The sequence below is a fragment of the Doryrhamphus excisus genome, chromosome 1 (assembly GCF_030265055.1).
Source record: "Doryrhamphus excisus isolate RoL2022-K1 chromosome 1, RoL_Dexc_1.0, whole genome shotgun sequence".
Classification (NCBI taxonomy): Eukaryota; Metazoa; Chordata; class Actinopteri; order Syngnathiformes; family Syngnathidae; genus Doryrhamphus; species Doryrhamphus excisus.
The window spans coordinates 40,443,730-40,460,000 of record NC_080466.1 but is presented as its reverse complement, the minus strand read 5'-3'; the positions used below and the strand labels follow the sequence as shown (position 1 = coordinate 40,460,000).

The 16,271-nt window shown below is 43.9% G+C and overlaps 1 protein-coding gene across 10 annotated transcripts in view; it reads left to right on the top strand.

Moving 5' to 3' along the window:
- Positions 1-16,271, top strand: part of cadpsb (Ca2+-dependent activator protein for secretion b) — an 84,009-nt gene that overhangs the window by 32,673 nt on the left and 35,065 nt on the right. For all 10 annotated transcript variants that reach the window (XM_058091568.1, XM_058091560.1, XM_058091552.1 and 7 more), the window contains exons 4-11: positions 1,879-1,959; positions 2,123-2,356; positions 6,267-6,388; positions 10,147-10,258; positions 11,957-12,096; positions 12,341-12,407; positions 12,485-12,593; positions 13,756-13,968. In XM_058091568.1, coding sequence (XP_057947551.1) covers positions 1,879-1,959; positions 2,123-2,356; positions 6,267-6,388; positions 10,147-10,258; positions 11,957-12,096; positions 12,341-12,407; positions 12,485-12,593; positions 13,756-13,968 — 1,078 coding nt within the window. The remainder of the gene's footprint in view (positions 1-1,878; positions 1,960-2,122; positions 2,357-6,266; positions 6,389-10,146; positions 10,259-11,956; positions 12,097-12,340; positions 12,408-12,484; positions 12,594-13,755; positions 13,969-16,271) is intronic.

Sequence of the window (16,271 nt, the reverse complement as noted above, 5' to 3'; positions counted from 1 at the left end):
GCCTGTGAGGGAGTGATGGATTTTCCCTTCATTCTCATCTCGTCAAGCTGGCTATCGCTACATGCTGCTATGACTACAGCCTCTTGCAACAAGACTGCAGCCTTTTCACGCCCCCGTAGACAAACAGTCATCCATTCTTTTTTTTTTTTTTTAATGGCTGCGTTTGTTTCAATCTGGAGTCGCGAGCGTGGTCAATTTGATACTTTTACCTTGTTACGGGACATTACGTCTCGGGATGGAAATTGGGTTTGTGCTTTAACCACATTAGCGTTATGCAGATGAATATGTTTCATGGAATATTGCAAGGTGATGGCGGAAAGCAAGCACACAAAATGCCAGGAACCATGCTGTCATTTGGCTGGACTCAGCCTCGGTAGTATTCCATTCAGTTGTGAAAACGCCCATGAAGTAGGGATGCTGCCGATTCCGATATTGTTCAACATGCTACATTTTTCAATTTATTTATAATGAGTGCGATTGGCCAGGGCCGCCGTTTCATCACATAGATTGTTGCTTTTATCACCACCGTGGGACAGGATGTGTGGTGCTCTTATTTTGAAAGTGTGATGTGTGCTAAAAATGTGATGTGGATGTGAAGTGACGTGGCTATCTGAGTGCCTCTGCAGACCACTTAGCCCCTGTACACACATCTGTGTCATGAGACAAGATGTACTTCCTGTCTGTTTGGCGGCGAGAGAAGAGGAAAAATAACACGACATGACAATATATTGAGGCCGGAAAAATTAAATTAAGTTAAGTTAATTTTCATTAATTGTGTGATTAATTAACATATTGGTGGTTAGTGGGCAGACCTCACAGCTAGGAGACCAGGGTTCAATTCCACCCTCGGCCATCTCTGTGTGGAGTTTGCATGTTCTCCCCGTGCATGCGTGGGTTTTCTCCGGGTACTCCGGTTTCCTCCCACATTCCAAAAACATGCTAGGTTAATTAGCGACTCCAAATTGTCCATAGGTATGAATGTGAGTGTGAATGGTTGTTTGTCTATATGTGCCCTGTGATTGGCTGGCGGACCAGTCCAGGGTGTACCCCAACTCTCGCCTGAAGACAGCTGGGATAGGCTCCAGCACACCCGCGACCCTCGTGAGGAAAAGCGGTAGAAAATTAATGAATTAATGAATTAATGTTGTCACCTTTTAATTTTGCAAAATCTTGTGTACCACCATTGTGTAAAAATTCTAGCTCAGGGGTGTGTAAACTACGGCCCAGGGGCCACATCCGGCCCGCTAAGTGTTTAAATACGGCCCGCCCGTTTTTTCCAAAGTATTTCATTGAAACTTAACATACGTACAACCTAGCATCATGGCTTGAACCAACCTTTTGATGGTTTAGGTTGCTTTTTTTTTTTTTATCAATTTTGCTGTTTACAAAGTGCTCCTGAAAAAAGGGACACAAGCACATATAGCAGGTTGCATGACACTTTAACAGATACAATAATTCCAGGGGGACTGTTAGAATTATATGTGTAAAATATATAGTCTGGGCCCCCGTCAATTTTGTTAAATCAATACGGCCCACGAGTCAAAAAGTTTGCCCAGCCCTGTTCTTGATGTGATGCGGTACATACAGAATGACAAAGTTATTACGTCATGTCTCTGACTCTTGTGCCAAAACCAGGTTTCGAGGGTCTCCCTCAGGTGCTTACGGGCTTCCTGTTTGGCCCGTGGGCCTTTACTATAATTTCCATTACCATAGATATCGATTCAAGACTGAATGAGTAAAACATTAACAACCAATAATCTAATCCTTGTGTGCCCTCCATGCTTTAAAGTCTAAATGGCGGTCAAACCTTTTAGCACAGTGTTGCATATTTCCTGACTGCGATCTCATGGAGTGCCCCCTCTGTGTTTATGTGAATAGTTGGACAACTTGGATGAACAGGCTGCACAGATCAGAAGAGAACTGGATGGCCGTCTTCAGATGGCCGACCAGATTGCACGGGTGAGTTCCGCGCCGCGGGGTGACTTTGCCTTTGTTATATAGCTACTATGCTGCTGGAAAGGTGCGACCATCGATGTGTGAGGCTGCCGCCCACAGAGAGCAGCACGGTACACATTCGGTACCCCTCCTTCGGCGTTTCCTGTTTGAACTTATCTCCATGCAGGGAGGGAAGTTCCCCAAGTTTGTGTCCAAGGAGATGGAAGCCATGTACATCGAGGAGCTGAAGTCTTCGGTCAATCAGCTGATGGCCAATCTGGAGAGCATGCCCGTGTCCAAGGGGGGAGAGTTTAAGCTTCAGAAGCTGAAGCGAGGGCACAACACCTCCATCATCGATATGGGCCAGGAGGACGAAAACACCCTGTCCAAGTCTGATGTGGTCCTGTCCTTCACTTTGGAGGTACGATTGAGAACTGTCTAACATCTTGCTACTGTTTCGCCCACGACACAGTATCTATCATGTGGCGAGTAGCTGTGGGACATTGAAAATAATAAATAATAAATAATAAATAATAAATAATAAATAATAAATAAAATAAAATAAAATAAAATAAAATAAAATAAAATAAAATAAAATAAAATAAAATAAAATAAAATAAAATAAAATAAAATAAAATAAATAAAAACTCTTTTAAATGTCTTCGAAACATTTCTCCAGGGAATTTTTCTGACACGGGTTTAGTTATCTTGACTCAGAACATACATACATGTCATATGGTGAAATGTGGACACGCTGCTAGCATGGCCAGCGACCACCGAAGGAGTTACCGTTGGCAGGGTGGAGGCGGGGCCACTAGCATACACACATAGTGCAGAAGAGTGTAATGTGGCAGAAATTAAATTAGTAGATTTCAATACGTTGTCATTCATTCATTCATTCATAGGTGCTGGAGCCTATCCCAGCTGTCGTCGGGTGAGAGGCGGGGTACACCCTGGACTGATGGCCAGCCAATCACAGGGCACATATAGACAAACAACCATTCACACTCACATTCATACCTATGGACAATTTGGAGTCGTTAATTAACCTAGCATGTTTTTGGAATGTGGGAGGAAACCGGAGTACCTGAAGAAAACCCACGCATGCACGGGGAGAACATGCAAACTCCACACAGAGATGGAATTGAACTCGGGTCTCCTAGCTGTGTGGCCTGCGCTTACCACTTTACCACCGTGCAGCCCATATGTTGTCATATTTTTAGTAATGTTGTATCATCTCGTCTGGTGCTACCCCCAGTGACGACATATTCTTCCACCGATACATTTTTTCGCCACTCACACGTACTAAATAATTCTATATTTCTTGTTGTGCAGTGTTAGTAATTCATGGGATTGCTTCATATCTGATCCGTCTTGTTTGTGCTGCTATATAGACACCTTCACAACTGAGCAGTGTAAAGAATCCCGAGATAAGGGCGTTAGGAAAGATTTTAGTGGAGTCTTATTGGAAAAAAGAGAGAGCCGCCCCTAAAATGAGACACTTTTACCCCTCCATCCACCTCTCCATTTGTTTTATTTTGTTCTGTTTGTGCTCCCATTATGTAGCTGACACTCAGCACGGACCAATCAATGAACAACAAGCCAGTTTGTAGTTTCTAAGAACCGCATCAGCCTGAATGAGAAAGCCCAGAGTGACTCCTCGTCTGCTCCAGACTAAGTTTAGAAACAGACAGCAGACTTCCTTGGACGGCTTGAACAGACGCCGTGTGAATAACAGGCTGACACTCAACATAAATCCCCCTTTACCTGCGCTTCAACGCCGGCTATGAGTCATCTCGTTATCAGCTCGTCTGAAACCAAGCTACCAAGAGCACAGCCATCACAGCTCCATCCTCATGATGCAGAGATATTTCCGCTCTTGAGTGCGAGAGATGATGACGTTTTTTTTTTTTTTTCCTTCTGCAGCTCATTGGGCATGTTGTCCCTGCAAGAAATCAATGCAGAGCAATTTTGAGGGCCACATATGTGCCTGTGTTGATTGTGTGTGCGTGGGAGGGATGGTGGCAGCTCCACAGAGCCCAATTATTTTGCATGTTTACTGTCTAACTGCCTCTGCAGCCTCCTCAATTCCCTCCAAGACCTACGGACGATACCTTAAACAAATTTAGTAACAAACATGTTGCAATGTGGCGTGATCGTTCAGCACTTTTTGATCCTTTTGAATCACAGACTTTTATTTTTATACTGTGTTATGTGCACAGTATGCGCACACTGTACGGTGAAAACAAACAAGCAAGTTAGCTTAGTGGATTTGAAAAAGATGTTTTTCTTTATTTTTATCCAGCTGCTGTTTGATTAAGATACTATTAAAGAGACTAGCGTTAGGCAAGTACGTCTTTTAGCTTGATTTCAATTGTCAGTTCATTTAAAGCTGTTACTCATTTGTCGAAATGTGCCCTGTGATTGGCTGGCGACCAGTCCGGGGTGTCCGCGCCTCTTGCCCGAAGACAGCTGGGATAGGCTCCAGCACTCCCCTTGACCCTCGTGAGGATAAGCGGTAGAAAATGAATGAATTAATCTTATCTTTCTCTTCATAAAATACAGCAAAAGTTGGCATATTTCACATAATGAAAAATGGTGATTAATCATGATTGAATTATTTCAGAACTGATTAATTGATTAATTCATTTTCTACCGCTTTTTCCCCACGAGGGTCGCAGGGGTGCTGGAGCCTATCCCAGCTGTCTTTGGGCCAGAGGCGGGGTACACCCTAGACTGGTGGCCATCCAATCACAGGGCACATATAGACAAACAACCATTCACACTCACATTCATACCTATGGACAATTTGGAGTCGCCAATTAACCTAGCATGTTTTTGGAATGTGGGAGGAAACCGGAGAAAACCCACACATGCACGGGGAGAACATGCAAATTCCACACAGTGATGGCCGCGGGTGGAATTGAACCCTGGTCTCCTAGCTGTGAGGTCTGCGTGCTAACCACTAGTATTGAATTTATTGAAAAATTATGTAAAATGTCGATTTAATGCAGAAATTTTAACAAAAAAAGCTAAAAACTGTTGATTTACTTAATAGTTTTATGCTCCACACTTTATTAGTTCCCCAGTTTCCACCCGTGTACCAAGTCAGAGAGTTTTGTTATCACCATAAATAACAAACAAACATCCTCAGCAGAGGTAAATATCGAGTTTGGGGAGGGAAATAACACAATGGAGAGACATTAAGATGACTTTACGACTCCAGCAGGAGACGACACCTGTCTTTATGTCCTCTTGAGTTGGCGTATCTTTGTCCCAGATGATGCGTCACCGCCTCTCAATGTAATAACTCTCTCCTTTGTTCATGTTTCTACTCCACCCATCGTGTAATAGTCCACATAAACAAGCAAAACAACATAAATGGTGGTGAAAACCTCAATGGAGGAGATCATTAATTCAGTAATACATTTCTTCAGCTTCGAATATGTCGGACAGACAGATTAAACAGCAAGAATGTATGAGGTAGTGTGATTTAAAATCAGGAAACTTTATTTGTCTCAGACCATCCATTTAAGAGATCCCTCTTGCAGTTTTTTTTTTACAACACGTTCTCAGAGCTAATAAAGGCCAGTAGTATATTTGATGTACTAGATTACAGTACGCCCAAAGGCTGTTAACCTCACATACAAATGGCTTTGTTTTTCTCATCATTTACACTGCTATTCAGTACTTTCCCTCATACTCTGCTATGCGATATTCCATCTGTGCATGTCGGCTCTTTAGAAGTATATTTTACAAGCGTTTCGTGAAATCAAAGCTGGTAAAAATAACATATTCAATTCAAAATGCATTCCTTGTGTTTGCCAAAGTTAAATATTTGTGAGACACTAAATATTGCTTAAGGCTGATGCAGTGGTTAGCGTGCAGGCCGCGCAGCTAGGAGACCCGAGTTCAATTCCACCTCTGTGTGGAGTTTGCATGTTTTGTCCCCGTGCATGCGTGGGTTTTCTCCGGTTTCCTCCCACATTCCAAAAACATGCTAGGTTAATTAGCGACTCCAAATTGTCCATAGGTATGAATGTGAGTGTGAATGGTTGTTTGTCTATATGTGGCCTGTGATTGGCTGGCCAGGGTGTACCCTGCCTCTTGCCGGAAGACAGCTGGGATAGGCTCCAGCACCCCTGCGACCCTCGTGAGGATAAGCGATAGAAACTGAATGAATGAATAGTGCTTATGAATTGGATCAAATAGATTGAATAATTGTTGAATAATAATTGAATAATTGTCTCATTATAAATTTGTTGAAATTATTCCCATTAATCGATTGTTGACCTTGTTGTGTGGGGTGACGCGGGTTGTGTACTTCCCAGGTGGTGATCACAGAGGTGCAGGGGCTGAAGTCTCTGGCTCCTAACAGGATCGTTTACTGCACCATGGAGGTGGAGGGAGGGGAGAAGCTCCAGACTGACCAAGCAGAAGCCTCCAAGCCAACGTAAGACACATACTATACACACACTTACATACATGCACAGACACAGCCACGTACACACATCTACACAACATCTAGTGGGAAGCGCCACAATCCAATGACATGTGGTGTACATCTGCCCTGCATCATAGTCTATATCAGGGGTCTCAAACTCAATTTACTTGGAGGCCACTGGAGCTTGGGTCTGGGTGAGGCTGGGCCGCATCAGGTTTTCCCAAAAAAAAAAAAGAAAAACGCATTTATTAAAAACAAAAAAATTAAAAAAACTTCGCTTTGGTTCCAATTTTCTACAAGAAAAGCTCTGATAAAACATTCCACTGTTCTCAAATATATTACTTTTAAATTTTTTACACAAAATAAGATGGAAAAATAAATAAACAAATCAAGAATAAAGAAAATCAATAAATCAGTAATAAATAAATAAGTATAATAATAATAATAAAACAGCAAATAATAAAAACTTAAGAAACCACATATAGTTGGTGGGTAGACAAATTATTTTTTTCAGATTAAAATGAACAAAGCATTATTAGAGCCCTGTAGACATGACAAAACACGACTATAGTCACATTTATACTCTTTTTATTTACAACATATTGCGCAACTGCAGGGTCTTGAGACACATGCTAACTCGCAAACTAGAGAGCTAGCGACCTAAACGGTAGCCTTCAAGTTATTTCCTTTAAACTTAAATAGCCAAAAACGTACCACTTCCACACGGATAGGGAGGATAACTATTAACAGTTATTTAACCTTTAACATGAACATTAATCAAACGTAATAATTTTTTCTGGGTACATGATACCATACAGCATCCATATCAAACATTAAACTTTCATATCAAGGCGGGGGCCTCAAACTAGTGTCCTGCGGGCCACATTTGGTCCACGGGCCGCATGTTTGAGACCCCTGGTCTATATTATAAGTCAGTACATAACAGGCGCCATTAATTCATCTCAACAGCATTCAGCACTAAAGTTGTCTTTAACCACAAGATGCACAACCTGCACTTTTAAGATGATTATATGAGAAAGTAAGAAAGTAAAATATATCCCACAATAATAAAAAAACAATTTCCCCTGAACTTGAGCTGGAGCGTCCCAAGGTTTTACCTTTCTGGAGGAAGCGCTGTGCTGTCACATCCATTAATAAAGCTCAGGTTGAACCTCAAGGACACCTTCACGCCGCACAATGGATCCGTGCAGAATCATTACTGGCTTCTCGGCAGAGTCTCTTCTCGAGTGCGCCTTCTTTGTCCGCATGAAATAACTAAAGGTGATGCAAACGAGAAAAGAAACATTCTAAGCGGGAACTCTGTTAATTGTTGTATTGAAAATGTAACCATGGTTACACGCCCGTCTCGAAGGTTAGGCCGCATATTGTCAGCAGCAGTTGACTAGTCACTGAGCTTAAAGCGAACATCATCTGATTCCGACTGCATGTAGCGTTACACGCCTATCTGCAACGTGATTTACAGGCTGCTGGCGGGTGATAAAATGGCGCACGTTTTCTCAAGGCTGTCTAAAAATAAACCTTAGGAGGAGAAAAAAGTTGGTCACACCTGCCAGGCTTCGGTTTGAGTGCAAACAATGCAGGATGGAACCAACATTGCAAAATACATCTCACCTGAAAGGAAAACTGACCACCATCTTTATGTGAGACATGAACACACACGTCTTTCTCTTCTCACAAGATTAAACACCTCCAACAATATTTTATGTTTTTTTATCCGTGCTGTGAGCATGTAGTAACAGGAACATAATACTTCAGTATATTGGTCAGTTGAAGTATCAGCGGCACTTCCTTCCTGGGTGCGTTGATTTCACGGAGCAACAAAAAAAGGAACGCTACACCTAGGGTTAACTTTGGCTAGCAGCCTGAGGTATAGTGAGAGACTGTTTGGTGAAGCTAGTCGCTAGCTGGCAAGTAGCGAGCTGGTGTGATGTGGCGAGGTGTCACTACACCACTAATGTAGTTCTTTGGCGTAACAATGTCAATAACAATAATAATAACATCTTAGGGCTGCACGGTGGTTGAGTGGTTAGCGCGCAGACCTCACAGCTAGGAAACCCGAGTTCAATGTTGCAGGTTCTTCCCGTGCATGCATGGGTTTTCTCCGGGTACTCCGGTTTCCGCCCACATTCCAAAAACATGCTAGGTTAATTAGCGACTCCAAATTGTCCATAGGTATGAATGTGAGTGTGAATGGTTGTTTGTCTATATGTGCCCTGTGATTGGCTGGCCACCAGTCCAGGGTGTACTCTGCCTCTTGCCCAAAGACAGCTGGGATAGGCTCCAGCACCCCCGGCGACCATTGTGACGATAATCAGTAGAAAATGAATGAATGAATAAGCTGCCTTATTTTAGCTATTTTTATATCTTTATAATGCACACACACAAGAGAAAGACATTTATGTTCATATCTCGCATAATTATTGTGGATGATAGTCAAAATTCCCCCAAAAGTGTACATTTCATTTCAACACAAGAAAAATGAAGCTTCAAACTGCATCCAAGATCTCTTCAAAAATTAGCATTGCACTTAAAAACTGATGCTATCCTACCCCGTATCCTAACCCCTCATCGTTGATTCATGACTGTGCCACGGGGGTCATGTTGCGATGCGTTTAAACTGCAATGGAGATTAGCTGACTGGAGCAAATCTGTGGCATCTCGCTCTCTCGTACAGCCACTAAGTCACCGTGTGTGACAAGGTGGATGTTGATTATGATCTTCAAAAAATCTTGCCAAGTTGATGTCTGGTGTATAAATAGCAGAATACATTTGGAGCAAGCATCAAGAAGATGGAGCATTAGTGTCAGTGTGTGTCTATAAACAACAAACTGTCTGATCTTTATTATGCCGCAGATTGATGGTGGCGGTGGCAAAGAAGAAAGCGTGCTTTTCATTCATTTGATTGAAGTGCTCTTTTTAGGGACTTTTCTTAATGACGAGAAGGCATATCGATCGAGTGGGTATCACGGATATCAACTTTTTTTCACTGGAGGCAAGAAGGACTGGACCAAATATGGATTTGACCAACTGTACTGTACTGACATGTCTATATGTGCCCTGTGATTGGCTGGCAATCAGTCCAATGTGTACCCCGCCTCTCGCCCGAAGACAGCTGGGATAGGCTCCAGCACCCCCCGCAACCCTCGTGAGGATAAGCAGCAGAAAATGAATGAAAATATCCTAACATTAATACCACCACATCACTACAATCAGGAGAACCAGAGTATAGAGGGGGTTGGGCCACCTGCTGTGGCCCAGGAAGGTGCACTGTATTCCGGCACACGCTCCAAGCAGCCGGTGTGACACCACGGAGGTCTCTGGCCAACCTTTTGCACTTTTCAAACAAAGCAGCACAACAGGAGACGTGGTGGTGATGTGGTGCTGAAAAGGTGTTTTGCGTGCCCTGAATTTGTTTTTTCCCCTCACCGCAGCGCATTTGGTACAACTAATGCATGCCAAATGTCTCCTACACAGTGACTGTTTGTTTACAAGTGAGGTCAGGTAAAGTTAAGAACGGTTTGCATCGCCGACAGAGAAAAACAGCAGCACTCATTTGAGCTATTTTTTATGTTATTGGATTTATGTTATGAAGTCATAATTAACTCACATCAGACCAATGATTATCAAACACCCCTAAAGTTAAGAAACAAATAATATTCCAAGAAAATGACATGGCGTTGACAGTGTTTTGATGTCCCGTTGTCATGGAAACTGACCTCTGGAGTCGTCTGTGTTGTGTCTTTCAGCTGGGGAACCCAAGGGGACTTCACCACCACACACCCTCTACCTGCTGTCAAGGTGAAGCTGTTCACAGAGAGCACAGGAGTGTTGGCGCTAGAGGACAAAGAGCTGGGCAGGGTAACACTTGTTTTGCTCTTCTCCATACACGTCAGTCTGATGAATCCTAAAATCAGCTCCACGGCGTCATCACAGTAATAATAATCCGTCCTAAAAGCTCAGCATGCACTCATCCGACATAAAATTAAGTACACAATAGCTTCTCATACAGGAGCTGCATTCCAGATAATTCCCACTTTTGATTAAATACTTGCATTCATATATATTTGCAAAATTAGAAATGCAACATTTCATTTCATGGGCTGAACTGTATTCACACATAAGGTATTTAAGGTACATAAGGTACCTTTCAAATATGGTAATGGTAATGGTAATGGTTTTATTTCATTTGAACATGTTACAACATCAGGTTACAATTGAGTGCATCCCATAATCAGTTCACAGTTCCACATGTCCAAAAGGAGTAGGAAGAAGCAAAGCTTATTAAATCCTACCCCTCCGTCTGGTACTTTTACAATCAGTAACTGTTACATTTGTTCACTTCCTGCTTTCCTAATATAGTTTCCATTTTTTTTTATAGTTTTTTTTTTTTTTTTGTCATGTACCGGTACATGACAAAAGTACAAGGTGATATGACCATACAATGACATAATCGGTACCATAGTATCTTATAAATATTGCTCACAAATGTGTCCAAATCTGGGAATTGATCACTTTTTTGTTGAGATAATCAATGCTTATTAGCGTTGTCACGAGACAATACAGGAAATTGGGTCTACGGGAACGAGATGAGGCAAAAATATATTTCAATGCACTCATTTAATTTCTATGAGGTTACACTCTGTGTGTATGCTACCGGCCCCCGCCTCCACCCACCGAGACAAAGAAAGCAATTCACATGGCAATTTAATGTGGCTGGCAAAATGATCAAGTGGATAGCAACTCCAGAGTGCAACAAGGCCCCGCCCCTCCGGAGGTGTTTGGTTCCAGAACTGTAGGAACAGGAGTATTTGCAGAACATGCATACTCCACACAGACATACTGTAATGTAGATTCAAACCCTCCATCTACTGACTGGAAGGCATGCCCATTAAATATTCATATTGGTGACGCGCATGTACTGTATCTGTTTTCAATGCACAAGTTACAGTATTTCTCACATTGAAATCCAAGCATGAAAAAAACTGAATGGTTCATGTCCTTGCTGAACTTTTTTGCTCAAGGGCTCCCCCTACAGTTGTGAATTGTGTACTTTGCAGTCAATGAGATGAACAGTGGTAAACATGCTTGTGTTAACCTACAAAAATAGTCAGACATCTTGTGGTGGTAATGTTTGTTAAAGGACTTAGACAACATTAGAAGCAGCGCCATGATGGACCAGTAAAGTAGGTTATCCAAGGTCGCCATGGCAATGACAGAGATGCTGTTGTCCTCCTTGCAAGCCAATACAGCATTCAAAGGATTTTAAGGCTGTTATTTTTAGGTGTACGAGCACCTATTGGTCCTATGGGTTCGGTGGTGCTAATATACTGCCCGTAAGTAAAGGTGACCTTGGCTGTAACAAGGCCTTCTAATCTCCCACTGCAGCGCCACTGGCAGGAAGTCAGACTTCCTCAAAGCTCTTTAATGCACCAAAGAGCGATTAGACAGAGGCGGAGGAAAGCACTGGCCTGTTTCTCTCCCACCAGCCCGTTTTATTCTTTCACTTTCACAACAGACGCCACATAAAACACTTCCTGGTTTTCTTTTTATATGCAGGTTGTCTTGCACCCGACCCCCAACAGCCCCAAGCAGTCCGAGCTTCATAAGATGACCGTGACCAAGGCTTGCCCTGACCAAGACCTCAGGATCAAACTAGCCATTCGCATGGACAAACCCCAAAACATGAAGCACTGCGGGTGAGTAAGACGCTGGGTGCGCCCTCTGAGCTGTTGGCTGTCCATGCCTTCTCATGGAATTCTCAGCTCCTTGGCCTCGTTTCCAAGCACGTACCACGGAAAAATACTGGGAAGTACACAACACCCTCTGGTGGACATGAGGATGAACTTACAAAAAAGAAAACTGACAGCACTTGGAGTGCAACAAAGAAGCTTTTAATGAAGCCTGTCTTGGTTTTTTGTGTGTGGTGAATCTTTTTGGCAGGTATCTGTGGGCTTTTGGGAAGAATGTCTGGAAGCGCTGGAAGAAGCGATTCTTTGTCCTCGTGCAGGTGGGATGTTCTGCTTATTTGAGATTCTTAACCCAGCACAGCTCAAGGTGACAGCTAATGCTTCGTATGCTCCGTAGGTGAGTCAGTATACGTTCGCCATGTGCAGCTACAGAGAGAAGAAATCAGAACCACAAGAGCTTCTCCAACTGGACGGATACACTGTGGATTACAGCGACCCGCAGCCTGGTGAGTCAAAACTCGGGGTCAAGTCAAGTCAAAGCAAGTTATGTCAATTTTCGGACTTAAAACTCTCCAATTTTCATCACTTTTTGGAGTAATTTGTCATGTCTGAATTTAAAGGAAAACTGCACTATTTTTACCCCTCATCCACAAACCTTATGTGAGACATGAAGTTATGGAAAGTCTTAAAACAACCAAAGTATGGCAATATTCTGTAAGTTTTACATGTTTCATGTTAGTACCTGTTACTAAATGCTCACAGCATGGATATAAAATAATAAATAGGTGTGTCCCATTAAGTGCATTGATGAGCTACCTGTTTTTTACAGGTGTACTTTATATACAGCAAGACTAATTGTTTTTGCTTTTTTTTCTTCATTCATTTTCTACCGCTTATCCTCACAAGGGTCGCGGGGGTGCTGGAGCCTATCCCAGCTGTCTCCAGGCGATAGGCGGGGTACACCCTGGACTGGTGGCCAGCCAATCAAAGGGCACATATAGACAAACAACCATTCACACTCACATTCATACCTATGGACAATTTGGAGTCGCTAATTAACCTAGCTGCCCTGTGATTGGCTGGTGATCAGTCCAGGGTGTACCCCGCCTCTCGCCCGAAGACAGCCGGGATAGGCTGCAGCACCCCCCGCGACCCTCGTGAGGAAAAAAAGTGGTAGAAAATGAATGAATGAATGAATGAATAATTAACCTAGCATGTTTTTGGAACCCACGCATGCACAGGGAGAACATGCAAACTCCACACAGAGATGTGGACTTGAACTCAGGTCTCCTAGCTGTGAGGTCTGCGCACCCACCACTCGACCGCTGTGCAGCCCCAATACTTGAATAATAATATTTAAGAACATTTTTACTACTAAAACTAGACCAAAACGTTTTTGTTTTCATCTACTAAAACCTTTTTTGGGTTTTTTTGTGAAATAAATCTAGACTAAACTAAGACTAAGACTCTAGAAATGACTGAAATGTGACTAAAGACTAGGACTAAAAATAAAATGGCTGCCAAAAACAACACTGCTTATACTGTATGTAAGAAAACGACCAAGCCCTGAACGCAGACTCTGTGGGGTGGGGGGACTGGAGCTAGAGAGTGAGAAGCAGGAACTGGTCCGCAAAGCGCTCCACGTCTGAAAATGTCCTCTCCTCTCAGGCTTGGACGGTGGCAGGGCTTTCTTCAACGCGGTGAAGGAGGGCGACACCGTCATCTTCGCCAGCGATGACGAGCAGGACCGCATCCTGTGGGTGCAAGCCATGTATCGCGCCACCGGCCAGTCCCACAAGCCCGTCCCACCCACTCAGGTCCAGAAACTCAACTCCAAAGGCGGTACCTCAGCCCAAATGGACGCTCCCATCTCTCAGTTCTGTAAGTAGACCGAAAGCGTGGCACGCTGACGTTAGACCCTAGGTAGTTTCCATCCACCGGCACCCTGACGGCTCATAAATGTCTCACACCATGTGCTCCACACTTGCGAACGTGCTGGTAAAACTAACACACAAGCACGCATTCGCACACACACACCTTGACGTCTCAAGTATCGGACCACTCATTCACTTCTGCGACTCCCAAAAGTGCAAATCCCATACGCTATCCCATCAGTTCACAAGCAACAAACCAACCAGGGAAAGATCTGAACATTCAAGCCCGCTGGGGTGGAATTCAAGCTGATGTCAGCGTGTGCGGCTCATGGTCCTAACCATGGACCTGTTTTATTGGCCGAACGGTGGCCAGGCATGTTTTTAACCAGCCGACATGTCAGGTAGCAAAGTGAAGGTAAGACTGTCGTGTGGCATCTGTACCCGATTCTCTTCTCTTGTGCCCCCCCACCCCTAAGTCGCTCTTTTCCAAATTAAAAGCAAATTTAAAACTCATTCTCAGCTGGCTCGGTGCATAACACCACCATAACACGGACGTTTCGGACCCACTGATTTATTGGAGTGTTATACAGAATACAATAGCGAAAAAACCTTTGGCATTCTTTAAACCCAACTCCCAGGCTACAAAATGTCTTTATTTCTCATGTTAACCACATGAATTGACATGAATTGGCTCTCTTCTTCCTTAACCCTATCACATAAATTCTATGTTGTTTCTCCATTGGTTTCTTTGTCCAGTATGTGGTCGTTCTTGTGGTTAGTTGACTCCTCTGACGCCAGCTGTCGCCATTCAAAGCCTCGCCACAGCGGCACCGACCTCACCACCCCTTTGTCAAGCCCTTCCCTGAAACATTGTGGCACACCAACGCAAACATGTTTCACCCCCCGGTGGTCTTGAATGGCACTGGGATCATAACATAACATCGCCCTCCTGACTCCGCTGCAGTGCTAAACAACAGTCCTGGGAAGGTTCTAATTGGATATTTATGGCAGTTTGCATTTTATTTTCACGTACTAGACCGCTACAGTGATGCAGTACTTATACAGAATACAGTTTAGGAATAGACACTGTTAGGAATGGAATATTTTCCACTTCAATAGGGTCACGGATATGCTGGAGCCTATCCAAGCTGAGGCGGGGCGCACCCTGGACTGGTAGCCAGCCAATCACAGGGCACATATAGACAAACAACCATTCACACTCACATTCATACCTATGGACAATTTAGAGTCGCCAATGAAGCTAGCATGTTTTAGGAATGTGGGAGGAAACCGGAATACCCGGATATAACCCACGCATGCACGGGAAGAACATGCAAACTCCACACAGAGATGGCCGAGGGTGGAATTGAACCCTGGTCTCCTAGCTGTGAGGTCTGTGCGCTAACCACTCGACCGCCGTGCATCAAGGCAATATGTAATATCCAATCTTTTCTCAGTCAGCATCCCTTATTGGGGATATACGCCCCCACGTATGCATGGGGAGAACATGCAAACTCCAAGCGGAGAATCAAACCCAGATTTTTTCCCGATCTCTTGACTGTGGCCTACATGCTAGCCACTCACCACCGTGCGGTCTTATCTATCCCTTACTGGCGACTATTCCTCAGCTGCTCAGTTTTTTGTCACCGTGGGGTGATTACGGAATTGAACTCGGGTCTCCTCGCTGTGAGGCCTGCGCGCTAACCACTCGACCACCGTGCATCAAGGCAATATGTAATATCCAATCTTTCTCAGTCAGCATCCCTTATGGGGATATATACGCCCCCACCTACGCATGGGGAGAACATGCGTAGGTGAATCAAACCCAGGTTTTCCCGATCTCCTGACTGTGTGGCCTACATGCTAGCCACTCACCACCGTGCGGTCTTATCTATCCCTTATTGGCGACTATTCCTCAGCTGCTCAGTTTTTTTTGTCACCGTGGGCGTGATTACATTCCTCTACTGGAATTGAACTTGGGTCTCCTTTGCTGTGAGGCCTGCGCGCTAACCACTCGACCACCGTGCATCAAGGCAATATGTAATATCCAATCTTTCTCAGTCAGCATCCCTTATGGGGATATACTATATGCCCCCACCTACTCATGGGGAGAACATGCAAACTCCAAGCGGAGAATCAAACCCAGATTTTTTCCCGATCTCCTGACTGTGTGGCCCACATGCTAGCCACTCGTCCACCGTGCGGTCTTATCTATCCCTTACTGGCGACTATTCCTCAGCTGCTCAGTTTTTTTGTCACCATGGGGTGATTACGGAATTGAACTCGGGTCTCCTCGCTGTGAGTCCTGCA